This window comes from Rissa tridactyla, chromosome 8 (genome assembly GCF_028500815.1).
Source record: "Rissa tridactyla isolate bRisTri1 chromosome 8, bRisTri1.patW.cur.20221130, whole genome shotgun sequence".
Classification (NCBI taxonomy): Eukaryota; Metazoa; Chordata; class Aves; order Charadriiformes; family Laridae; genus Rissa; species Rissa tridactyla.
In genome coordinates, this window is record NC_071473.1 from 17,446,170 (window position 1) to 17,471,264 (window position 25,095).

At 49.5% G+C, this 25,095-nt stretch overlaps 1 protein-coding gene across 6 annotated transcripts in view; it reads left to right on the forward strand.

The window, feature by feature from the left end:
* XPO6 (exportin 6) overlaps window positions 1-21,996 on the forward strand; it is a 59,218-nt gene extending 37,222 nt beyond the window's left edge. For 4 of the 6 annotated variants that reach the window (XM_054211031.1, XM_054211032.1, XM_054211027.1 and 1 more), the window contains 17 exons: window positions 40-166; window positions 940-1,049; window positions 3,318-3,426; window positions 4,192-4,284; window positions 6,511-6,580; window positions 8,319-8,478; window positions 9,198-9,290; window positions 10,660-10,804; window positions 11,262-11,408; window positions 12,198-12,387; window positions 13,508-13,663; window positions 15,643-15,757; window positions 16,260-16,431; window positions 16,842-17,003; window positions 18,897-18,995; window positions 20,005-20,235; window positions 21,213-21,996. In XM_054211031.1, the coding sequence (XP_054067006.1) occupies window positions 40-166; window positions 940-1,049; window positions 3,318-3,426; window positions 4,192-4,284; window positions 6,511-6,580; window positions 8,319-8,478; window positions 9,198-9,290; window positions 10,660-10,804; window positions 11,262-11,408; window positions 12,198-12,387; window positions 13,508-13,663; window positions 15,643-15,757; window positions 16,260-16,431; window positions 16,842-17,003; window positions 18,897-18,995; window positions 20,005-20,235; window positions 21,213-21,314 (2,281 nt within the window). In that variant the 3' untranslated portion in view covers window positions 21,315-21,996. The remainder of the gene's footprint in view (window positions 1-39; window positions 167-939; window positions 1,050-3,317; window positions 3,427-4,191; window positions 4,285-6,510; window positions 6,581-8,318; window positions 8,479-9,197; window positions 9,291-10,659; window positions 10,805-11,261; window positions 11,409-12,197; window positions 12,388-13,507; window positions 13,664-15,642; window positions 15,758-16,259; window positions 16,432-16,841; window positions 17,004-18,896; window positions 18,996-20,004; window positions 20,236-21,212) is intronic. The other 2 variants (XM_054211028.1, XM_054211030.1) reach the window with 1 other exon arrangement.
* Window positions 21,997-25,095: the final 3,099 nt, after the last annotated feature.

The following is a 25,095-nucleotide window of genomic DNA, read 5'->3' on the forward strand; positions in this document are numbered from 1 at the left end:
CCATATTTTCTCAGTTGTGTTTTCTTTTTTCCTTTGTAGCTACATTGAGAAGTTTACGGACTTTCTCCGTCTCTTCGTGAGCGTCCACCTACGAAGAATTGAGTCCTACTCCCAGTTCCCCGTGGTTGAGTTTCTGGCACTGTTGTTCAAATACACTTTTCATCAGGTACAGCCCTGCGACGTCTTTTTTCCTCGCTCTGCTCCGTTGCCTCGTACAGCAGGGCTGGCTTGTTTTCCCCAGTGAAGTTGATACCTACAGTTAGCTCAGAAAAAAGCAACTAACTTCTCTTACTGGCACATCCCCAGTAGCACTGGGGACTTGGAGATGGCTTAATGTGCTCTTGGATTTAGTTGGAGACAGCAGTTATGTGTAGTTACCGTGCGAGAACAACTTGGTGTTTAACTTGGCTTCCGCTTTTATTTTTTTGCTAGTGCTTGGAATGGAGAATGTTGTTTAGAAAAATTTCTCTGGCTTGCTTGTTTTGTGTTTGGGGGTGCTTTTACTTTCTCCCGAATCTGCTGCTTTTACCGTATCTGCTGCTTTGCATGTAACTTCTAGTTCTAGCGTTAAAAAACCAACCCTGTGGCTTTAGGTGCATGTCACCGTGCTGTAGAAGCTGTCACAAGGCAACTCGGCCCTATTTCCCCCCGCATGTGAATAATGACAAGCAGGTTTATAAAATGCTAGAGGCTGATGCAAGCCGTGGGATGGGTTAATGCTGAGACCAGCCTTCTAATTCCTGGGTTCCCACCCTCCTGCTAAAGCTCTGGTTCGTCTTTTAACAGCTATAAATCCCTCCAGTGACCTCCTAGAAATTTTTCAATAAAGCAATAAAGTTCTTCTCATGGATTCAAGTGCACGCTAACGCGTATTTTCATTGTGTGAAAACAGCCTTGCCATAGCTTGCGGTACTCATTGTGAATTTTGGTGTATTTCAGCCTACCCATGAAGGTTACTTTTCTTGCTTAGACATCTGGACGCTCTTCTTGGACTATCTGACTAGCAAAATTAAAAGTCGCCTGGCAGACAAAGAAGCAGTACTCAACAGGTGAGCAGCTGGGGATGCTGGCGGGAGGTGACGGCTGCAAAAAGACTTCATGGTCACCATGGAAGGACTGTGAGAAATAAGCCGTTGTTTACTTCAACTTCACGTGGGGTTGAGTCCTTTCTTTTTCTAAAATTGGAAAGCATAACGAGTGTAAACTTCAGTGTTTCACACTCACTCGAAAGAATTCCAACTGAGCATGTTAGGGCAGAAAAACTGTCACCTACATATGTTGTGTGTGAAGCTAGCAGCCAGAGGAAGAAGGCTTTGCGGTCCAGAATAGAACTGTGACACGATTTAGCTAATTTTAGAGCACATTTTAGTACCTATTAGAGGAGGAGACCACAAAGTTGCCTAGTAAGTGTTCACACAGCTCACGCAGCTGTTTAATGAATTAGGAAATTTTTTTTTTATTTAATTAGGATTTTAGGGGGATGTTTAAATGGAGGATGTGTTTCTGAGCAATACTGATGAGACTGTGTTTGAGAGTTAAAAGCTCCACTTTAAGCAGCGGTTGGCAGCTCTTCCTTCGTAGGTGCTGTATCCTGAAATGGGCGACTCTTTTTGCCGTTTTAAAAATCTGGTGAATATACTGGTGTCCTTTTCAAGTTCTGGAGGCTTGAAAGTGCCCCGGTTTGTGCCATATTACGTTCTGCTCAGTGCAGAAGGAAGCTTCTTCCCCTTGAGCGCACTAAATACACGTGGTTGGTTTTTCAAAGGCAGCCTGGCATTGTGACTACAACGAACGAACCAACGTGGAACTAGCTTACACCAGGCAACTCTCTTCCTTTCAGCATGGCAACTGGGGGGTTTTTAATTTCTCAAGGAGTATTTGCATTTGAACTTTGTTGTAATTTGTTCCTGATTTGCTGCTTTCTGCCTCACGCTGTTGAACTCCGCCTTGGCGTTCTGCTCCTCTTCTCCATCTTGCTGCTGTGCAAGTAGCACGCGTTATCTTCCCGTCAAATAGCTTGTCGTGGGGAAAATCGAAACCAACAATAGCCGTCGCTCTAGGAGATACGTCAGAACTCTAAACAAACAAACAAAAAAAATCACATAAGCGGTTGAAGCTTGTACTGTTTTGTCAGAACTGCCTGTCCTTGGTGACAACTCGTGTAGCTACAACTTCCTGCGGGCTCTCAGGCGTGTGAACGCTGCGCTTTGACAGGCCGGGAGTGGTTACACCACAGCAGCACAGCTGAAGTTTCCTGTTGTGTGGTTTATGCACTTTGCATTTTGTACACATTACGACTTCTGCTACTGGATAAGTTACCAAATCCAGAGTTACGTCATCTGGTTATGGAAGAAGATGGCAATTCAGCCTTTCAGCGGCTTAGTGACACAAACTGACTCCTCTGACACTCGGATTGCATCATGCTCTGTTTCTCTGTTAGTGTACGCCAATGTCTAATTTTCTAACCTAGTTTCACCTAGAAAAGAGCATGACTTTTTGTATCAGACCCCAGCTGTTTTGAGAAAGGAGGTTTTTAAAACAAACAGTCAAACCAAACCCCCTCGAAAGCCCCAAACTTTGGCGTTGTGTCACCAGGAACGATTGCATGCCCAGGTGGCTCTTGCGCTGATTCTGCTACTTGGCATTATTCTTAGGTGATGAATGAGAAGGAGGATCTTCTGCGCTCCTGAGAGGTGAAAAGATACCTTCAGTGACGTGCCTTTAGTGTTACGGTGCAAGTGGGAAAAGCGCTGTCTTTGTGTCAGAGGACAAGGGCTTGAATTCATTTACCGACAGCGTAGGGAAAGAGGACAGCAGAACAAATAGCCTCGGGGGGGTCCCCTTTGGAGGCAGGCAGCAATAACTCTGCCCTGGTTCAGCTGTTTCTCATTCGCTGCCCAAAAAGCGGAGCACCCGCAGGCTGCTGAGGAGCAGTTGAGCAACAAGAGGCTGTTGGTGCCTCCTGATCGTGTACATTTGCTATTATTCCTGTCAAGCCACTCCTACCTTTCCTGTTTTGAACTCTTGGGCTGCTTCTGTTGATAACAGTTCTCCCTTTCCCTTGCAGAGGTAGAGGGCTATCAGATATTACCGAGGCTCTTTCCTTGCAGGGAGCTTGTGACCTGAAACGACACGATACTCTTAATTCCAGGATCTGCTTGGGGCGTTTCCTCGACAAACCTGGAAAGCTCTTTGCAGCGGGTCGTTTTAAACTGTCCTCTGTTTTACGTATCTTCTTCGCTGCCAGGACTGCGGGCGCAGGAATCTCTGCGGAATTCTTGTACCAAACTCCTGCTCTGTTTTCTCTGCGGTCGTAGGTACGAAGACGCCTTGGTTCTGTTGCTGACAGAGGTGTTGAATCGAATCCAGTTCAGGTATAACCAGGCACAGCTGGAGGAGCTGGATGACGAGACACTGGATGATGATGTAAGGAGCAGAGTTGAACGATCTGCAGGTCCAGATGTTAACTCTTGCACTGGTAACACCTCGAATGTCTTTCCCCGAGCTTGTACTTCGGAGTGCAAGCAAGAGAGCTGTTTCTTCACCCCATTCTTTGTGGGGTGTGAGGTTTAAAGCAGCATGAGATGCTTTTAATGAAAACGGACAAAGTCACGCTGAAAGGATATGACCTTTGTTTTTAATTTGGTTCTTATGGGGAAAAAATATAGATACTTATGTTCTAATTATCAGAAGCATTAGGTGCCCATGTCTGGTTGCTTTGGAATTTAAATGCTGAAATGTCTCTGAGACAAAAGCTTTAAGCTGTCTATATTGTTGGTGCTTTCAATTAAGCTCATTTCTCCTAATTCAGTACTGGTAGACATCACCTCGATACTGATAAATGTAAAAAAGGAGTAGGTGGCCGAAACGGATGAGACCAGAGCACCGGAAGGGCAGGTTCTGCGTAGCGGATCCTTGTCACCTGAGCAGTAGCTGTGCTTTAGGAGCGAACGCGCGTGGCTTATCGCTCCGGGGGAACACGCATGCACTCCCAAGCGTGGGTTGGCAAAATTATTCTCCATCGGGTGTCTGGCAGCGTGTGAGAATCATTAAAAGCAGTATCTCTTCAGTATCGCTGTGCCCGCAACAGCCAAGCTCTGGAAAGGAGCTAGCTAGACCTAAGCATCCGTCAAGACCTACTGTTCTCCAAAAAGCCGTGTGCTGTGCTCACCTTGGTGTTTCTCCCCATAGCAGCAGACCGAGTGGCAGCGGTACTTGCGCCAGAGCTTGGAAGTGGTTGCAAAAGTCATGGAGCTCTTGCCAACTCATGCCTTCTCCACGCTAGTAAGTACAAATCCAGCCCGAAAGTACAGCGTGTGAAATGAGCACCAACTGCCGGAGTTTGTTACAAGCTGTTTGATAGAGGCCACGACGCCAAACAAGTAGGGAGAGTTGTTTTTTGGATGCAAACACTTGGCAAGGAGGAGATCAGAAATTGAAGGAAGAAACTTGGGTTTTTGGCTTTGTCGAATTCCTTGGTGTCTTTTAAAGAGGGTACTTCAGTGAGCATCCGAGTCCTACTTGCTGGACACTAAACTCTTTAGAAATTCCCATCTTTCAAAGTGTAAATATTTGGCAGCAGTAAGGTAATAAACAGCACTGCTGTTTTTCTTGGCCTTTACATTAGCAGGCAGCGCTGCAAATTGGGCAGAGTGGGTCGTTATTAGGGTTTTAAGGAGAGTGAAATCTTTGTTCAAACGAAAGGCTAGATACAGGTGCTGAAAAGTGCACCTCGGACAACTGGGAATTACATCTGATAAACACAGGTAAGTGCTTCTCTCCAGCTAGTGCCACTGCCGTTGCCAGAATCGGTGTTGTAAATGTTGCCTGGCTTTGTAGCGCTGTAATGGTTTTTGAGGAGGAGATCTTGAGGCTGTAAGCCAGCGGAGCCCAAAATTCCGAGTAGTTGGTGCCTTTTCTCTGGGTGAGAAGAAAAGCGAGTATGGCAGTGGGATCTCAGACTTATTAATTCTGCTGGAGATACTCCATACCTAGACCTCTGAACTGTATTCCCAAAAAGCAGAGAAAACTGAGCTGCTGCAGAGGCAGAAGATGCCTGACCTGAACTGCTTTTTTAATTGATATTTTTATTTAAGAAACATTATGGCTGAGCTAGAAGCATACTACTAAAATCTCTGAAGTAGTGAGCAAAATGGTCCTCAGACGAAAGCAGAAATTCCTCTGCAGCGTGGTGGCACGGCACAAGTCAGCGAGAGGCAAACGCATGGGGCAGCTGTTGCCGAGACATACGGGTCATACGGCAAAGAGCATGTGGCTTCCCAAAGGAACACATTAACATGAGGAATACTACCTGTTTTTTTTTAAATAGTTCTCCTGCAGTTACCCAAAGGTGCTCAACTGTTAATTAGGCACAGCCTGTTAGGAACTTGATGGTGAGTGCTTTCCTGGGGCCCCGTGTTAGGTCATTTTTGCGCCCTGGATAATCTGGGAGATGCTCAAGCCGTTCCGTGTGCTCTCGTAGCAGCCTGCAGCGCTGTCGAACGCAGCAGCTGGTCTATCAGTAGCAATTAATGAAAACTGCCGTTACTCTGTCCCACGCCGGGCAAGGGAAGGCTGCGGTTCCCTGTGCTGATGGATGAGAGAACTTCCATAAAACCAGCTACGTCCAACGTGGTGACTTTGCCAGTAGAAATTCAGTAGAACTGTGCCAGGCTGAAAGAGTTGGAAAATACTCCTTCAGGTGGGATAGCTGCAAGGGAAAGGTCGGTGGGTAATTTTGTCCTGTGTGTCTACAAATGCATTCAGGCACAAAGGAAATAACCCCCCGATAGGTATCACTGAAGCACCTTGGCTGGCCGAATACAGCTTGGAAGGCTTTTTGGTCTCGGTTTGTCACCACCCCCCCCACCATGGTAGTGTAACCTGTTGCTTAGCTGAAGTATCACCAGCATGAGGCATGTCAGCCCTGAGCGACGGCGTTGGGCTGACGCTCTTTTCCCAGACCAGGTTGCACGATGGCTGGGGCGTTTGCTCCCTTGGCTGGTTTCCCCATGGGGCTGTTCTTGATGCAGCCGGCAGAGTGCTGCCGTTTTTCCCTTCTCTGCTCTGTTACAGAGGCACCAAACTCAACTTCGGTTCAATATTTTTGACAGCTGCGTTTTGAGAAGCTGATACTTAAGGGGGAGGGTGGGTGCAGCGCAGGCTTCCTGCGCTCCAGGTTCTGCCTTTCCCCTCCTGTTCGGTCTGGGTTACGCATCCATCGCCGTATCCATACTGGTGGCGTGCTGTGCCATCGCTTATACTTGACAGACCGTTATCTTGTTAGGCCGATTGCTGGTATTTGTGGGAAAAGGAGAGGGCTACCACCAGAAGTGGTGATCTCTGTTGTTTTCGTGACGGCTGTCGAGATGTGAGAAGCCGTGGCGTGCAGGATCAGCCCAGCACCCAGCAACTTGCCTTCGCTCCAAATGGCTTTTTGAAGGCGCTAGGGAGAAATAAGAAAACCGTGCTTTAACATCCTAAATCACCTTTATTTCTCATCTCTTCTAGTTCCCAGTTCTGCAGGACAACTTGGAAGTGTATCTGGGTCTCCAGCAGTTTGTGGTCACATCAGGGACAGGTAATAACCACCGTCCAGCACCGCAGTCCTCACTCTTTGAAGAGCTTTGTAAAAACACTCTAGATCCGCTTTGGTGTTGCTTCTTCCATATTCCATTGAGGATCTGAACACACGCATGGTATCTAATGGCTCGGTAGTCAAACTCCGATAGCAGAGAAAAATCAAATAATGCGACTTGGTTTTTTATTGCTATGGTTCTTGCCTTGTTCTGGTACTTGAAATGAAGATACCGTGTGTGTTAAGAACAACTCTGCAGCATCAGGTACTACATGGAGGGATAATGGTTATTTTTCCTCCCATGAAGCTTATGTAAAGAAAGCTTACGCTCCTGTTTGGTTTGGGCTCAAATCTGGTGTGAAGCTGTCCGCCACAGGGGCGTTTTTATTTAGGCTTGAATTAAGACCGTTGTGAGTCAATGAGAAGACGAACTACTACATTGAGGATGTAGTGGTATTTTCGGAAGACTTATCTAGCTGGTGTTTGAGGAGCCTTCATGTATGAAGTAGTTTAGAAAGATACCAGCGCTCTCAAATGAATTAAAAGCATGAGCGTAGCTTTGCTCCTTCCTGAGAAATAAGGAATTAGTGAGATCTGTACAAGAGAAGATTGTAGCTAAGGTTATATTTAAGTTTTCTGGTATGACCAGGAAAGGAATCTGTTACATCTTCAATACTGCTACGCGTGGCAGAATGGTGATTGTTGAATACACAGCTCAGGAAGAAATGCTTTCAGTTTTAGGGTCGTTTCAGAGCTAGGGTGAGCAGTGTGTAGGTTTTTTATGCTGTAGCGACAATCTGTATTGGAAGCTGTTGCGTGGACTGGCTTGTTGAGCTGATGGCTCAGAAGTAGCATCTCAGACGCAGCCGGGGATTCAGAACTGGGTGGCACTGCGCTGGTGCTGATGGTACATAATGGCAAGCTTGTTGCTGAAAACTTAATCAGAGATTAAATACGGGCAGTGGAAAGAAAAACAGACTTTTCTTTGAGCTGTCGTGTTGCAGGACGTGTTTGCTTTTTTAGTAAAAGGTCTGGAATGTTTGGAGACCAGGTATAGGCAACCGGGACAATTGCGTAGGTAATATGACTAGCAGAGCTGGTTATCGGTATGTTTCTTGTGTCTGAGAAATATGAGAGCAAAAAACCATGCTTCAGATCAGAAGCGAATGCACTCTCGTGTTCCAAATCTGCTGCTGCCAGAGCGTTTATTGCAGCATAGCCAGCAGAGGGAGTGTGAGTAATGACCTTCTCCGCAGAGCTGGCGTTGGTTTTGATGTCAACGGATAACCGAAAAGGCTCCTGTCTATGTAGGTAATAGTATGAAATAGAAGAAAATACATGTATAAAAGGCTGGAATAGTTGGTACCATCTGCTTCAGCCTTTAAAGAGGGATTTAGTGTGCGGCAGGGGGAACAGTTGAACTTGTCTTCCTCAGTTTGAGTATCTCCGTCACTTGGAGAATGCTCCGATTTGAACTGTGACCCACTGCCGAGCTAATTTGAGAAGAATGCTTGTAATGTAATTAGAATAAACTTTGCATTTCCTGTAGCTTTGTAATTAGGTTTCCCAGCCCAAAGAGCTGCATTTATTAGTCACAAGGTTATGTGTTTTTTCTTGCCCAAGGATTTTAAAGTATGAGTTTTCAGACTGCTGGGCTCTTGGTCGGTGGCTATTAGCACAAGTGATTATTAACACTTGGGTCTTTTGGCCCCATGGCTAATGAACCATGATGTCGTTTCAGGTCACAGGCTGAACATCACTGCCGAGAACGATTGCCGTCGTTTGCACTGCTCCTTGCGGGACCTGAGCTCCTTGCTGCAGGCCGTGGGTCGCTTAGCGGAATACTTCATTGGGGATGTGTTTGCCGCCCGGTTCAATGATGCTCTTACAGTGGTGGAGAGGTAGGTGCGGGAGGGGGAGCTGCTGTCCCTTCACCCCGACAAGGAGCAACTGTCACCCCTGCAGTGAGTGTGGAACCCAAGGTCTCTTTCTGCCTCCCCTCGTTATGATTAAGTTGAGATGCTGAGACCTCAGTGGCCAGAACCTGAATTGTTACGTTCATCGGCGTGAAGTTTCCCAGACAACTGTCTAAATCCTTAACCAAAGAAATAACTAATAAGAGGGATTAAATAAAATTAGCCACTTGACAAGATGGAGGTGCTTTGTTTTCCAGCATCTGCATTTGTGATGCAACGAAATGGGACGTAGAGTCTGATTACTTCAGAGTTGTATCTCTCAAAGCTAAATCACCAAAATCTCTTTTCTTAAATGAAAAGCTCCATGGAAAACTGAAAAGTGAATGTCATTTGATTCTTTGCCTCCAAGAGACTTAATTAGCACATAGTTGCAAATTACAGGTTTTCAGGGCTTTACACAGCTGCCTTGGGTATGTTTTTTCATTTCCATGCAGGAACATCACACTTTTTTCATCTTATCACAAGCAATGAAATAGACTCCACTCGATTTTCAACCAAATGGTCTGAATCTTGTCTATGTATTAGCTAAATACTGACACAGGCGTGCCAAGAGCTGCATTCAGATAAGATGTTTGAGCGCATTTGTATGGGTGTATATCCATCTTACAGCCCCTTTATGCTGCTGTACATGTGTTTGCTTCCAGGCTGGTAAAAGTAACGCTATATGGATCCCAGATTAAACTGTACAACATCGAAACTGCAGTACCATCTGTGTTGAAACCCGACCTTATCGATGTGTGAGTATGAAGATACGCGCTGCAAACGATTTGTGTCCGAATTGGGTACCTCCATGGGGTGGAGGAAGCGTTAGATCTCCTCGGTCTGGTGCCCTTACCCCTTGCTTGGCAAATGTTCTGAAAAGCGCATCTCTTTTAACTGTTGAAGGTCGAGGCTGCTGCCAGCGTTCGGGACCGCTGGCTCCTCAAATTGATACGCTCGGGTTATTTAAAGAAAAATATATTTGTGATCAGCAGTAAAAATGCCCGTTATATTAGCTCCAAAAGCAAACTGTTATTCTGCCCTGCCCCCTTAGTTCTTTTGCAGGGTAATTAAATGATGAAGTAAGTGTTATAATAGTGGTATTATAAGAAATGGCTCCACTGTCAGTGTGTGGTTCCAGTTTCTGGATTTTTTGCTATCTAAATCAGATCTATAGCTCAGGCAAAAGATGTTTTTCCTAGTACAGGGTTTCAAGTCCTTGGCTTCCAAGACAAACGTGTGCCTTCCAGCTATGCAAGCCAGTTCTGAAACAAATGAATGCCTTCGATCCAGAAGCTGACGTTAAGTGTGAAATCTTCATGCTGCTAGTAACAGAACACGGCTCTGACAGCCTCTTAGGGACCTTCCATTCCTAAGGCTGTGTAGTACAAACCTGTTTCCTACCAGCTGGCATTTTGTGAGCAGAATTTAAGGTTGTCCTTTTAAGCACATTGCAATTACATGTGTAGCAGCTCCTTGAAAACCCCCCGCTAGATTTCATCATATAGTTCCCTGGATTTCTCCTAATAATCCCAAGTTACTAGCGCTGAGTTTTGTGCAGGTGATGTTGTTTTAATGACCTCTTTCCTTTTCTCCTTTAAAATAATTTGGGGAGGTGGGGGGGTCCATGATCTGTTAGTGAGGGGTTTTCATACTTTTCTCTGGCCAACGTCCCTGAAGAAACCTCTGATCCGTTTTCCAAAGCTAGCCTAACAAAGGTGCACTGTCGGACATTTGGAGGACACCTGTCTGGTCCCAAAGAAATGCCCTGACTCAAAAACCTTAATATATGCCAAAAGTATAATTATAAAGTATAATTATAGTCAGCCTGCCAGTTGATTATAACTTGACTGGATCAATTTATACCTTTGGCTTAATACCGGTGCTCAGTGGGTGAGTCCAGTTACAGCACACCTTGAGTGTACAGGGTCCAGGACAAAAAAAAACCAAAACAAAACCAGTTTTAAAAGAAAAAGCTGCCAACTTTGTCTGAGAATACCAATATTCTCTCCCAGTGTGCTGTCAAAACTGCCCGCCGTGCTCAGGGCTTGTGCCCTCCTGCGGCCGTCCTGCGTGTGTACCTTTTATCCTGCGTACTGACCTTACCCTTGCTCTGCTCCTCCGCAGCCACGCTCAGTCCCTGGCAGCGCTGCAAGCCTACGCTCACTGGCTCGCCCAGTTCTACAGCGAAGTCCACCGGCAGAACCCGGAGCAGTTCATCTCTCTCGTCTCCACCGCTCTGGAGGCGATCACCCCCCTCATCAGCTCTAAGGTATCTTCGTCAGCGCTGGGCTGAGGCCAGGCTCCGTCGAGAGCAGGATACCCTGCAGTCCTGTTGTGTCGGGGTGTTTAATGGTCTGCTCTGGACCACGCTGTGGGTCCTGATGGGACCCAGAGCTGGATGTCTGTCTTCCAGAGCCACAGCAGATGTCTCATGTGAGGTTAGACCAAGAGCAGTTCTAAATAGCACTGTGAGGCTAATATGAGAGTAAGCGACTCACAGGCATATAGAAATTCAGTCTAATGGCTTGAAAGTGGGGAAATTTCTCTCTACCACAGTATTAAGGGAGCTGAACCTGTGCTCTGATTGGCAAATAAATACTCCAAACTGTCTTGCTTGCGAAAACCTAGTAGTGGTTGTCTGTCTGACGCCAGTGTTGCATCCTGTGGTTCTGGGGGGGGGCGGGGGTGTTGGGGGGCAGCCTGACCGCCAGCCCCCTCTGTTTCAGGTGCAGGAGAAGCTGCTGCTGTCTGCGTGCCACCTCCTCGTCTCTTTAGCCACCACAGTGCGACCGGTGTTCTTGATCAGCATCCCAGCAGTCCAGAAGGTGTTCAACAGGATCACGGACACTTCTGCTCAGCGGCTCCCTGACAAGGTGATTTGTCTCAAATGTGAAGAATGTAGGTTAGGTGTTAGTTCTTACCGTAGCGAGGTATAACCTCAAAAAAGAAAAGAACAGGGTGGGGGGCAAGGGCAGCAGTTATCTCTGTACTGTGGACATCCAGGAATCCCAGTGATAGATTGTCAGTAATGATCTATTTCAAGCAACAAGCAGAAGGAAAAAACACAATTGCATCTCTTAGATGTTATTCCCATCTCGCTTGGTGACGCAGTCCTTAGTTCTTCATCGTCTTTACAGTTCAGGCACCTTGATTCTGACCTACATAAAGTTTTCTGTGAAACTTAACGTTAGCATTCCGCGTACCTCGCTCCAAGTTAGTTATCTATACTACAGAAGTACTGAAAAGCCACAGTGGAGGTTGGAGTATGTGTATGTATACACGTATATATGTGTTGTGTGCTGACATGGAGGCATGAAGTGCCGTACAAGCATAGAAGCTTAGTGTGTGAACCAGACAAGGAGTAATGAAAGCGGTGGCATCTTTGGTTTATGAATATGAAGAACAGAGACTTACCGTTGCAGGGAAGGGCTGACGGAGCTGGGAGCTGCTTCCAGCCCTTAAGTCATGAAGATTCGCTTCTCTCTTACCTCGCAGAGCTGTTTTCACTTGGGCTCATCTTCTTCATTCTTAACCAGTGAGCACTGCTGACGTCGTGGGCAGCTGTAAAATGTCACTGGACAGTAGGGTTCTGCTCTAGCGTAAAGCTGAATAGGAAACATGGTGAAACTTTGTCTTTTTGCTTGACGTCTCGTTGCTTCTAGGCCCAGGTGTTGGTGTGCAGAGCGCTGTCGAACGTATTGTTGCTGCCCTGGCCAAACCTTCCGGAGAGCGAACAGCAGTGGGCGGTTCGTTCCACCAACCACGCCAGCCTGATCTCTGCCCTCACGAGAGAGTATCGCCAGCTGAAATCCAACGCCATCTTGCCACAGAGGAAAGTGCAGCTGGAGGACAGTAAGTACCAAGTTTCTTGGTGTGTACTGTCTCCTGACAGCAGACAGGCATCGTTAAGCTGTTCTTCTAATAATTACTTTGGCTGAGAAACTGTATTTAGCATATAGGGAGGACAGGAAAGGAGCAATTTGTCTTTTCTTTCCTTTTTTAGAGACCCTTTTGTGGGTGGGTGAAGGGCAGTTTCACCCCAAGTTGCCTGTAAACAATTCCATCAAAGTACTGTTTTCCGCAGTCGTGCAGGGAAGGTGGGATCGAGTCTGTGATAAAACTTGGAAGCACAGTGATTGCGTTAGGAACAGTTAACAGCCTAATGCTGGGACCGCCACGCTACAGTATTGGAAACACTGACTGGAGACCGTGTTAATGAAGATTATGGTTATAAAAACTCAAGGGGAAACTAAGAATTTCTTACAGACTTAGGAAGTAGCGTAGAGGGTGTATATATTTAGGAGGAGGGCCCTGAACTGGTGGGATCCAGGCACCTTTGGAAGTTTCTGTGCATGTTTTGGGTATGTGGGTTTTGGGGGGGTTTGTTTTGGGGTTTTTTTTTTTTGAGAATCGCTTTAAAAATCATTTGGAAGAGAGGGCTCTTGGGGCTGCTCACGAGAAGAACATCAGCAGACAGCTCACAGGGGTTGAACTGGGCCAGTTAAGGTCTCCCAGCGTTTGGGTTGGCTCCCAGTGACTGTGTATCACTCCAGTTGTTTCTTTCAGAAATAGAAATCCGCAGTATATTTTTGCTGCCATAATGCGCTGCTTTTTTCCTGGCTAGTGTTTCTTCAGCATTAGCATATTGTGAATAACGTTGTTTGTAGCTCCCCTCGGCCTCAACTACCCGAGTGGTTGAGCACGTGTAGGGCAGTAAGCCTGTATAATTTAAGAAAGCGACACAGTGACCTAATTGAACCTGTTTAAAGGTTTAAAACATGAACGTGCACTTGGGAACATTTTTGACTCCACCTTGTGTTAGGTGTATATGCCGCCTTGTAGATTATTTTAGTTTTATTTTAGGTAGTTATTTCAGATTATTTTAGCATGTGTGAGCTTGACTTCTCTTCCTTTCTTGCCTCCGCGTAGTTTTGACACGTGCAGGAAGTATCAGCCTCTCTTTATTTTGCAGCCAAAGTGATCATCCATCAGACACTCAGCGTTTTAGAAGATATTGTAGAAAGTATCTCTGGAGAATCCACCAAGTCTCGGCAGATCTGTTATCAGTCGCTGCAAGAATCCGTGCAGGTCTCACTAGCCCTCTTCCCAGCTTTCATTCATCAGTCAGGTATAACCATAGGACAGGCTTTAATGCTGTGAGTAGCTTTATGCCCTGCTGATAACATCCAAAGTCGTCATCAGAGAATCGTGGTGGTGTGAAGTGTGCGGGCTTGTTCGTGCCTAAGTGTAATGTCAGTCTGGGCTTCCGGGTGGGCTGGGCTGAATCAGAAAGGGAGATCTTCTCTGCCGGCCAGGATACAGGCATGGAGGTTTGTCGCACTTCCAGATGATGGAGATGCCTTGTGTTGCGTTCAGCAGTGAATCAGGAACGGAGCTGATCCTGAGCACAAAAAAACCCCCAATTTAAAATACCTCGTCTGGCTATTTTTGCTGTTTACATTCTCTCCGGAAGCTTGAGGACAAAGCGGAGTAGATTTCGTCAGATGAGGTCAAACAACCTCAATGTGCCCTTGTGGCCAAGAAGGCCAATGGCATCCTGGGGGGCATCAAGAAGAGTGTGGCCAGCAGGTGGAGGGAGGTCATCCTCCCCCTCTGCTCTGCCCTGGGGAGGCCGCACCTGGAGCGCTGGGTCCAGTTCTGGGCTCCCCGGTTCAAGAAGGACAGGGAGCTGCTGGAGAGGGGACAGCAAAGGGCTACCAAGATGCTGAGGGGACTGGAACATCTCTCTTATGAAGAAAGGCTGAGGGATTTGGGTCTCTTCAGTCTGGAAAAAAGACGACTGAGGGGGGATCTTATCAACGCTTATAAACACTTAAAGGGTGGGTGTCAGGAGGATGGGGCCCTTTTCAGTGGTGCCCAGTGACAGGACAAGGGGTAACGGGCACAAACTTGAGCATAGGAAGTTCCACCTAACCATGAGGAGGAACTTCTTTGCTGTGAGGGTGACAGAGCCCTGGCAGAGGCTGCCCAGAGAGGTGGTGGAGTCTCCGTCTCTGGAGACATTCCAAACCTGCCTGGACGCGTTCCTGTGCCACCTGCTCTGGGTGACCCTGCTCTGGCAGGGGGTTGGACTGGGTGATCTCCAGAGGTCCCTTCCAACCCTACCATTCTTTGTTTCTGTGACATGGGGGACTTTTTCCCCCTGTAAAAGCAAGGCTGCTGAGACGTAACCAGGACTGTTGCTTGACGATCTTGTGGCCAATATCACATCAGGGTAGCTCGAATGCCCGGGACTACAGCAGCTTCTCTTATGAAGAGCAAGGCGTTCCCGGAAAACTTTTGGAGCTAGGTGGGATTTTCTCAGTGAAGCAGGCGTGGGGGAGGCAAACCAAAGTTGAAACACAGAGGGGATCCAAGACAGCAAGCTGATGCTGTGACTCCAGTGAACTGTTGTTTTCGGAACAGGCTAGCAGCCTCGTGCAGTTGCTATGTATTGGCTATAAAAGGCTGTATGAAGGAGGAGTTGAGCAGCGTCAGCTTACCGTGGTTATTCAATTAAGCGTGTTGGGACCGATGAAGAATTAGCTACAGTGCTGATCAGGTAACTTCATAACCACGTGCTGAAGACAACTTCTGAAGTCAGAAGGGTCTCTTCAGTTCCTGCCAAAAAAAAAAAAAAACAAGAAAATAAAGAGGAGCTGGATCGTCTCCTGGCCATCCCGAGCTGTGTAGCTGTTTTGGATTTCCTTGTGTTTCCTGTTAACCCTGTACGAGCAGTGAGCAACTGGAGATCGGCCCAGCCCATCGCCAGGGCTTTGTTCAAGCACTCTGTGTAGGCAGACCAGGCTAAGGGCCTTGCTGGTAGTATTTTATTTGTTCGGCGTTGTTTGGTGCTGGCTGTATTTATCATCCCTGGTGGCTTTCGGAAATGGATGAACAATCTTTAAGCTTGTTAAGCTAAAGAACAATCTTTAACTTCTAAATACCAGCTGTTGGCTTCGGTTTCTAATAGCAACCCTGCTGCCAAATTTCCAAGAGTAAATGGGGTTCCCTGTACAGGAGGAGCAAATCTCACATAAAAGACTTTATTGATGCCCTTGAGTGTTACCTTAACTTGTTCCTTTTGCTTTCCTGTTCCTATCTTAGATGTGACGGATGAGATGCTGAGCTTCTTCCTCACTCTGTTTCAAGGACTGAGGGTGCAGATGGGAGTGCCTTTCACCGAGCAGATCATACAGACCTTCCTAAACATGTTCACCAGGTATTGTCCCGCACTGGTCGCTTCTTTCTTATCCCTCGGCATGATTTATCTTAGTAAGCTGCTCACACAACAGGCCCCTAAAGAGCGTAGTGTTTCCAACCCCTTGTGTCCAGACTTTTTTCATGTTCCAGGGCTAAATCTAAGGAAAAGCCTTCAGGTCTGAAGTCACCCAGCCCACGCACATCAATCAGACAGGCCATCGTGCAATTTCAGCTCTCCCATGGGCTTTCTGGAAGCGCGTGATACTGAACCAGATTCTTGCATTGCCTATTAACTCCTACCCAAGATCTGAGGGTGCCCCAACTACCATTCAAGCTTTTGTTCAGGAGTGGGGGTGGTGTCTGTCAATCCTCAGTCAAAACCTAGCTCCCTTTTGTGACTTAATATACTTGGTCTGTATTAGTTGAGCAAGTTTAGAGGCACTACCTCCTTTCCTTTAAATTAAGTAACCCTGGAGATCTCTGGGAAGGTTCCTATGCAATGACTTTGTTTTTTGTCGTAGAGAGCAGTTGGCAGAGAGCATCCTCCACGAGGGCAGCACTGGCTGTCGGGTGGTGGAGAAGTTTCTGAAAATTCTGCAAGTGGTGGTACAAGAGCCAGGCCAAGTATTCAAGCCTTTTCTACCCAGCGTCATCTCACTGTGCATGGAGCAGGTCTACCCCATCATTGCAGAGGTAGGACTGTCCTTGGGCGAGGCGAAGGAAGGGGGAGACGGGGAGGGAAGGCATTGCTGCTTTTTGTTTTCCAAGAGCTGTAAATGTCAGCCCCTGGGCAGGGAAAACTGGGTGGCTGGGCAGTGGGAATTGGAAGCGGTCAGGAATTGTCAAGAGAGGCTAAAAATACAGATGTGCTCAAAGCAGGAGGTAAAACTCAAAACTCGGTGATGTGTTCTTAGCCTGACCCAACAGTTGCCTAGTTTGGTGCCTTCCTTAGCAGAAAATGCTTTGATGCTGTGATACATTGGCTACAAAGCTCTGCCCTGGGTGGCCACCTGACAGGGTGCTCCTAGAGTGGGATCCAGGGGCTGAGCGGGATGCCGGCACAGGAGCCTGCTTTGAGTTTGTTTGTTCTCCTCTCCTCCTAGCGCTCATCTCCTGATGTGAAAGCGGAGTTGTTCGAGCTGCTTTTCCGGGTCCTCCACCACAATTGGCGATACTTCTTCAAATCTAGTGTGTTGGCTAGTGTCCAAAGAGGAGTAGGAGAAGAGCAGATGGAGAACGAAGCGCAGTTCAGTGCCATTATGCAGGTAACTCAGCCTCCAGAACCCTTTCTGCAACGGAGCGTATGCTACCGGTGTCGGTGCCTTCAGCGCGTGGCTGATGGGGATTAGACCATGTCTTGAACGAGGTCTTGCCTTCAGGAGCTACGGAAAAATCAAAGCGCTGGTGGAGTGGTCTTTGCTGATGTGCTCGCAAGGCACAGTGCCTCACTGAGACGGGGAGCAAGCAGTGAGGAAGGAATGTTAATTCCTTTCCGTGTCCCATCCTGCATCTGGACCTAAAAATATATTGCTGACGCTGACCCATTTACTTTCTGTTACAAGTCTTGTGGCTAACACTGGGACAAATCGTCAGTGCAGGAAAGTTTTCCTGAGACTGAGGTGTCTTTTGGACTTGTTCGGTGCTGTACCATGGGATCGGGTAGAGAAGGGTCAGTGGGGTAATCTCCTATATAGGCCTGGGGAATAGAGAAGGCAAAGGCAGCATGCCAGCGCGTATATGGAGCCAGCAAAGTTTTAATCCCAACAGACTGTATTCCACGTGGTACTTAAGTCAGAGCTGGCCAAATGAGTTCCCGTGCGGTTCATAGATGTAAGAACTGTCCCCAAAAGAGGCAGCGCAACTCAAACGAAAATGAGAAAAAAAAAAAAATAATAATGTGTTATCAGAGTAGCTGGTGTGGGGCCCTTCACCTCCAGCCCTGGTCGGTGTAAACAACAGCACGTTTGCACCATGCCCTGCAACCTCAGAGTGTAGGGCTTGTCCTCCGAGGGCGGTGGACGCCGGAGCGAAGGGCCACGTGCTTAGACTTCAGGCGGCAGGGCTTTTTGCAGAGCCGCCCCGTTGTGGAGCACTTCTCCCTGGGTCCCTTCTGAGCCGGGAGTGAAGAGGGAGCTCTTGCGCTGGCATAAAGCGTGCCGGTGTTTCTCTCTGGCCTTTCCTAATCGTAACGTTTTTTGATGTGAGTGAGGCCCAGGCAGGTCCATGCAGGGCTGTCCAAACATCTCAGTCTCTCCTGACGCTCGGTCTCTTGTTTTTTTCTTTAAATGCTCTCCGTTGCGAGAGCAGCCCGTGTTTTGTGTTGAGGGTATGACTACTTTGTGTGCTGGTTTCCACAGATCCGAGTCCAGAACTGGCTCAGTCTTGAAGGGACCTGGGCCTTTTTTGTCCCTCTAACAATAAATGGCTGATGTGGGGGAATAAATTCCTCTGTTCATGATGCCTTGGAGCAGCAGCTGGTAACATTCTGCTGCCTGCCTCTGTACAGAGCGTAGCAGATCTGCCTGCCTCATCTGTACAGTGTTCCAGAGGAGCTCAGGGTGTAAAAGGTGTTTTGTCACGACGTCTGTGCAGGCCCACCAGACTAGTTCAGCAGAGTCCATCAAATTTTGTTCCTGGGGCTCTTTCCTCCTTCTGTAACGGCCAGGTCAACCTCCCAGCTCTAACTTCTTTCAAATTTAGTGCAGTAACGTGTTAAACACGTCTGCCAGTCACCTTGGTCTCTTGACTTAGATTGAGAACAAGACCCACGTGCGTGTTCTGGTTTCGTTCGTGCTCGCTGTGCTGCCTTAGGTAGCGTCCCTGGGAAACAGCCGAATCCTTCAGGAGCAAGCTGCCTGCCAGGGCAGCTGTGCTCGGCATCTGCATTCCTCCAGCTTGGCCCGCCTGCTCCCAACAGACCCAGCCTAGCAACTGTTCCGCGAGGATACGAGCGTGTTTCCACCAGAGTTCCTGCATTCCCATTGGTCTGGCAGCAGTGCGGTTGACTTAAACAACCGCCTCTCTTAGCAGTTTGCCGCACGGAGAAGCAGCAGAGGCTCCCAGGGGTTTGTCAGGGTGAAAATGATGATGTTCTGCCTGGCAGGTCTGATACTCATTGGAATATCAGTCCCCTTCCTTCAGTTCTGCTTTGTTCGTAGGCATTTGGCCAGTCCTTCCTGCAACCCGACATTCACCTGTTCAAGCAGAATCTCTTCTACTTGGAGACGCTGAACACCAAGCAGAAGCTCTACCACAAGGTGGGTCCTAGCTGACCAGTGCATGCTCTGTGCATGGTGACAGGCGGGTGCTCCTCTGAGACTTGTTTTCAAACTGCTCAGAAGCTGAAGGTCAGGATCTGGGGACTTTTATGCCACAGCTTTTTGGTTGGTCGCTGTGGTCCTAATGGACGTGTTGTTGGTCAGAGTGGCGTTACCACCTCCCTGAGGCTGCTGCAGCGGGCGCGGGAGAGATCCCAACTCAATCAGTCAAAGCAAAGCCTTGATGTGTGTGCCCTCCTGGGGCAATGAGGGAAGGCAAAGAGCATTCACAGCGACAGGGCAATTTGCCTGAGGAAGCAGAGAAATTAGGATCACCGGAGGGACAGCGGCCCAGTCCCTCCACCACTCTCATCTAGGTCAGCCGCAGGGTATCTGTTGCTCACAGCCGGTCACTGCCAGGCGGTTGTCCATCGCTGTCGTGCAGGGCTCATCCTCCAGACCCTCTCATTTAGACTTGTTAGCTACTGTCGTGAAGGATTAGAGTGGGAATCCAGGGTCTTGCCCTTCTGGTTAGCCTGTGAAAGCAGAGCTTTCGGGTTAGCGTCTGCGGTCACAACTGAAGGACAGCCCATGGTGTGAACAGCTGCGTTTTGCAGATTCCCTGCCTTCCAGGAGCCCTGTGCAGGGCTAAAACTGGCTGGAGTTCGAATGGGACTTGATGCTGTTTGTTTAAATGCCAGGTGCTTAAAACTTGGGTCAGAGACATGATGTAAGTGTGGCCAAACTCACTGTTAACTTTAAAGCTGATATTAATCTAGCTTATTGTGGCCATTCGTGATCTTGGCTTGGCTTGGCAAACTACCTCTGTGCTCACAAGAGCTTGCAGGAGCTGCTGGTGTGGAAGTGGCCCTGTGCAGCCGCGCTGACGTGCCTGGTCTGACCGCGATGGGCCGGTATTTCTGAGGCACCGTGCTGGCTGCTGCAGTCCCTCTTGTGGGAGGATCGCTGGTGTGAAGACGCCTAACTGTGTGCTTCTCTCACCGTGCAGAAGATCTTCCGGACGACCATGCTGTTCCAGTTTGTGAACGTGCTACTGCAGGTGCTTGTCCACAAGTCGCACGACCTGTTGCAGGAGGAGATCGGCATTGCCACCTACAACATGGCCTCAGTGGACTTTGACGGCTTCTACTCGGCCTTTCTCCCCGAGTTCCTGGCCAGTTGTGATGGTGTGGACTCAAACCAGAAGAACGTGCTGGGGAGGAATTTCAAAATGGACAGGGTAAGAGGGGGAAATGCTGCAGCAGAGTGCCAGAATTCCCGGGACGCGTGGAGTTTTTCTCCTAGAATGCGCTCGCAGGCAGCCCCAAGCCTCTCAGGGCGGTGTTTAGAGGCAGTTACCTCTTTTGTCGCAAACCCTTCCGTACTCAGCAACGCCGAGCCAAGGGTTTTTCACTGTCGGTAGCAGAACTGCCATCTCATATCTCTCAGGCTGCTGAATGCTGGGGGGGTTAGGGAATAAGTTTCCTGGAGGAAGTTTTCATAAGGGTAGACTGACATTTTCTAGAGTGGGACACTCAGATCCTTGCCAAAATCTCGCTCCAGCTGCCAGCCAGATGTTTGAGGGTTACAGTGGAGATGACAGAGGAGTAGCTGCAATGGCTCGCAATTCTTTCAAACTCCTCATATGAGTGTGGAGCAAATGGGGGGGTCTATAACCTCCCTGTGGAACGTCAGGGCAGTGCATCAGGTTGTGGCTTCCATCTGCTGAAGCTCGCCTGTCCTCACGTGGGAGGTGGAGGGGATTTGAAACCAAGGGTGAGGGGAGGAAAGGAGCCTTGGGAGAGTCACTGGACTCTAGAAGGCAATCGCTCTTCAGGAAAACTGACCTTTGTTACGGGGAACGTGGCGCCCAGGAGCCTTGGCAGGAAAGCGGTGAGCAGTTGCTGCTGCAGATGGCCGTGTTGTGACCATTCGTGACGTGCCTGACTGCGCGCCGAGGAGTCAGAGCCGTGAACAGAGCCCAGCTCTCTGTAGCCAACCCAGCGTGGGGCAGCTCTGGGGCCATCTCTGCTCCCTGGGCTACAGAAACTGGTGTTTCCTGGGCTCAGACTCTGGAGAAAGGGGTCTGTTGTTCCCGTGTATGAAAATACACGTGGGGCGTTTGGCCCCCGCGGTTCCTTTCCGTTCTCCACTGTGCGACAGGGCTGGTAGGTGTTGCTCCGTTTGCAGTACAACGTGGTGTTTGATCTTTTCCAGGACCTGCCATCGTTTACCCAGAATGTGCACAGACTGGTGAATGACCTGCGTTACTACAGACTCTGCAATGACAGTTTGCCCCCTGGAACTGTGAAGCTATAGTTACTGCACTGGACTCGTGTTTTGATCACTGTAGGGAACGGATCCGTGTTTTCCTTTTGCCACCACCTTCTCTCCTCCCCGGTTTTGTCAGTACTGCAGGACGCCATGTCTTGCACGTGGGCACATCTTCTTGGATTCACTCACCACGCTTCCTTTTTATTTTTTTTTTTTTTTATTTTATTTTTTTTTTCCTTTCCCAACCCAAAGGGCCCCCAGCTGGAGTCAGCACTGGCTGCAAGGATGTGTCTTAACGCCCAACCGCAGGGCATCTCAGCTGTCTGCAAAAGTCCACTCGCTGGGGTTTTGTTCTACTAACGTAGCACTTTTGTTGCGTCCGGAGATTTCTGTGGACTTGTCTCGAGAGATCATGTGCGTATCGAACGTGAGGCAGAAGCGCCAAAGACTACTTCAGACATTCGTACCTTCGTGTCATTCCACCTTCCTGCCCCTGCCCAGCTCTCGGAGGAGGAGACTCGTGATGTTGGGACTGTTTTGGCACTTCTGTCACTCCCTTTGTTTTTAAATTGCCTTGAAAACCTCCCTGCTGTTTGTGGGGATTAGAGACTTTTTTGGGTTGTTTTGTTGGTTTTTTTTTTTAAAAAAAAAAAGTTTTCTCATCATTCCATTGTGATACTAAAACAACATGCTTAATGGAAATAAAGTGCTTACTTTGTTGTTTTAAGTAACTTGTTTCAGTTTCCTTGTAGGCCTGGCTGTCACCGAGCCGTTCTACTCCGTGAAAATGCGTTTTGTGACGCAGGCAGCGATCTGCAACCCTTCCCCGTGATCAGGCAAGACCCCGTCGTTCCCTGTACTGGGCCTGGAGTGCAGAAATGCCTTGTCCGGGCTCCCAGAAAATCCAGCGGCTCCTGAAGGGTGCTGTGCTAGACCGGTGCTGGCTTCTTTCTCCACTCTCCCTTCGTTGTCTTTTCCACCTCTGTTCCCTGCTGTTTTCTGTTAGCCGTTGTGGCGATCTGTTTATTCCCTCCAGCAGTCTGTTGTCCGGATTGACCGAGAGCTGCCCGCAGGAAGAAAATCTCCGAACGCTCACCGTGTTGCACCATAGGAGACCTGAGCCGAAGGCCAGCCCCTGGCCAGAATGAGCCCATAGTGGCATCTGGGCATAAGGTTACAATCCCAGTCAGACAAGACCAGATGTTGTGGGGTTGTGAATCGCTAATTATGCAGCTGGGAAGGATTTTGCGCCGAAATGTCTAGTCAGATAGCTACTAGAGAGCATTAAATCAGTCTTAATTCTCTGTGGTTACAAGGGCGGCCGCACTAAGGGCTGCCCGGTGCCATCAGGAGCTGTGGCTGTGAAGGGAGCGAGCCTGGAGGAGGTGTTAAGGTTCGTGTGGGTTCTCCCGTGGACATTCACCGGCATGGACTTGGAGTGAGATGGCTGCACGTGGACAGCTGGGAGGTGTCGGGGTGAGATGGAGCGTGGGGAGCGCTTGCTCCACAGTTCTTCTAGTGACGGTTTTGTAAAAAAACAACACCCTGCGACGCGCATGTTTGCCGTTTGGAGATAACGCACGCTGTTTGGATAACCTGTGGACAGACGCAGCCTTGCATCCAGGCGGGCGGAACTGGGAGCAGTTTGATGTTTGAGCTTCATGCCCTGCGAGTGAGAGGCTCGAGTTGGAAGTTGTACGTGGAGTCCAGCCCGCCAAGGACGTGCCTCACCAGTACAATCCTGGCCACTGAGGGCTGTGAACCGCTGACTGCAGAGGTCACGGGTGCGTGAAGACCAGTGAGAAGGTGGGTGATGATCTACCACCAGACTGCAGAGCTCCGACGTCCCCGGGGAGTGAAAGGCACCCCTCTCCCTGCAAGCCAGAGCCCGCACCAGGAGCGCGTGGAGCAGAGCAGCCGGCTCTGGAGTAACCGAGCCTGCGCTTCAAACTTGGACTCCTCCTTTTTTTCCTGGTGGTTACTAGGTGTATGAAGATGCGGTGCAGGCTCCAAACCTGCCCACGGAGCCTCTCCCTACTCCTGAGCTGCCACCCTAGTACCTCACAGCAGTTCTTCCCTGCTCCGAGCCACAGCAGGGGACAGTGGTAGCCATCTGCCACCTCCTCCAACCCAGCACCCTGGCTGTGGCATCCTTCGGAGGTGGACTAAGGGGATGCCATCTGCCACGGCCACAGCTCTCCTCCCGGCGTGGCTGTCTGGGCTGGTGGCGCTTCTGTTTCTTGCGACACGTTTGGTTGACAGAGGGTGAAAGTCCACGTTTTTCGTGGTGTTTTTTTTTTTCCCTTGGTGCTGAGCAGCTGGTCAAGGGCAGCGGCTGGAAGGTGGCCAAAGCCCAGGCTGGAACCTGCCAGCCCTTGGGGCTAAGAGCTGGTTGTCCTTTGCCAGCCGTCACCCAAAGGGCAGCACCGGCCCTCTGGGCGAGCAGGGCAGCAGGTAAATATCGAAGGGCACCCGATTTCTGTGTACGTGCCTAAATCTTCCCCACCGAAACCCTTTCCTCTGTACCATCGGACACGGGAGAGGGGCCTTTTCCCACCTTGAGCCTTCTGTTTTTTATGGGTGGCACCAGCTTCTGCCCAGCAAAAAGTCCGTTTGGGAAGACCTGGTGGTCTCTCCGCCCATGGGGAAGCCACGTCCGGTGCTTTTGTAGCCATGCGGAGCCCAGCAGGCCCTTGCAGGAGGGGAGTGTTCCCCCCAGGCTGTGGCTAGTGGTAGCCCCAGCCCCCCACTGCCCACACTTTGGGGGGTGAGGAAGGAGACGGGGGGATCGAGGAGCCAAATGCGTGTTGGAGCCAGGCTCAAGTCCAGCCTCCCCGCCCCCCCCCAGCCCTCGCAGCCCTGTTAATGTTCCCCAACTCATCATTCGAATTATCACAGGTCTAGAAACCGGGCTCCGAGGGATCAGGATTTTTCCATGAACTTGCAGATATTTTAATAGCAATATTTGCGTCAAGCTGTTCTCTCAAGAAGCGTCTTGGGAGTTCAGAAGCTCGATAAAGAGCGATTTGCTTTTGGGGCTTTCCATACGAGCCAGCCCCCAGGGACCTGCCTGCAGGGGTGCCCCTGCCCTTGGGAGCAGCAGAGCTCCCTCCCCCATTTAATTCCCCCCCGAAGGAACGCTCCGGTCTGAGCAGGAGCGCTGCTGTGTGGGGGAGCATCCCTCTCTCCTTCGCAGGGCTCTGCCCATCCCCGCTTCACAAACTCCCCCTCCTTTCCGCCTCCTTCGACACAGGCTGGGGTGACAGGTACCTCTGTCCCTGTCCCCTCTGCCTGCTCGGGGCTCGTCCCCCTCCCTGCTCCCCACAGCCTTGGGTGATGCGGGGAGCACGGGGGCTCCTGCCTGGGCCGTGCTGCAGGTGAGCAGGGCAGGGGCAGCCTCTGCCACTCCCCCTAAGGGTCTTGCACCCCTTTCCCAGCACCCACTCATGTCCCAGTGGAGGGCACCCCAGCTCAGGCTGACCCAGGCTCTCTCCTTGCCTGGACCATCAGGGGCAAAGCACAAAATAGATCTGGGTTTTGGGAGGGTGCAGGTCTCCCCTGGGTCACCCAGAGGATGGGTGCAGGGCTTGGGGCTCAACCCCACCAAGAGAAAGGGCTCGCTCCGTGCCCAGGGATGCTTCATGTTGGTATGTCCCGTGCTGGGGTGCTCCATACTGGGAGTGCTTCGTGCTGGGAGGATGCTCTGTGCCAAGGATGCTTCGTGCTGGGAGGATACTCTGTATGGGATACTAGGGATGCCGCATACCTGGGCTGCTCTGTACCAGCGATGCTCCCTTACAAGGATGCTCCACACTAGGGATACCCC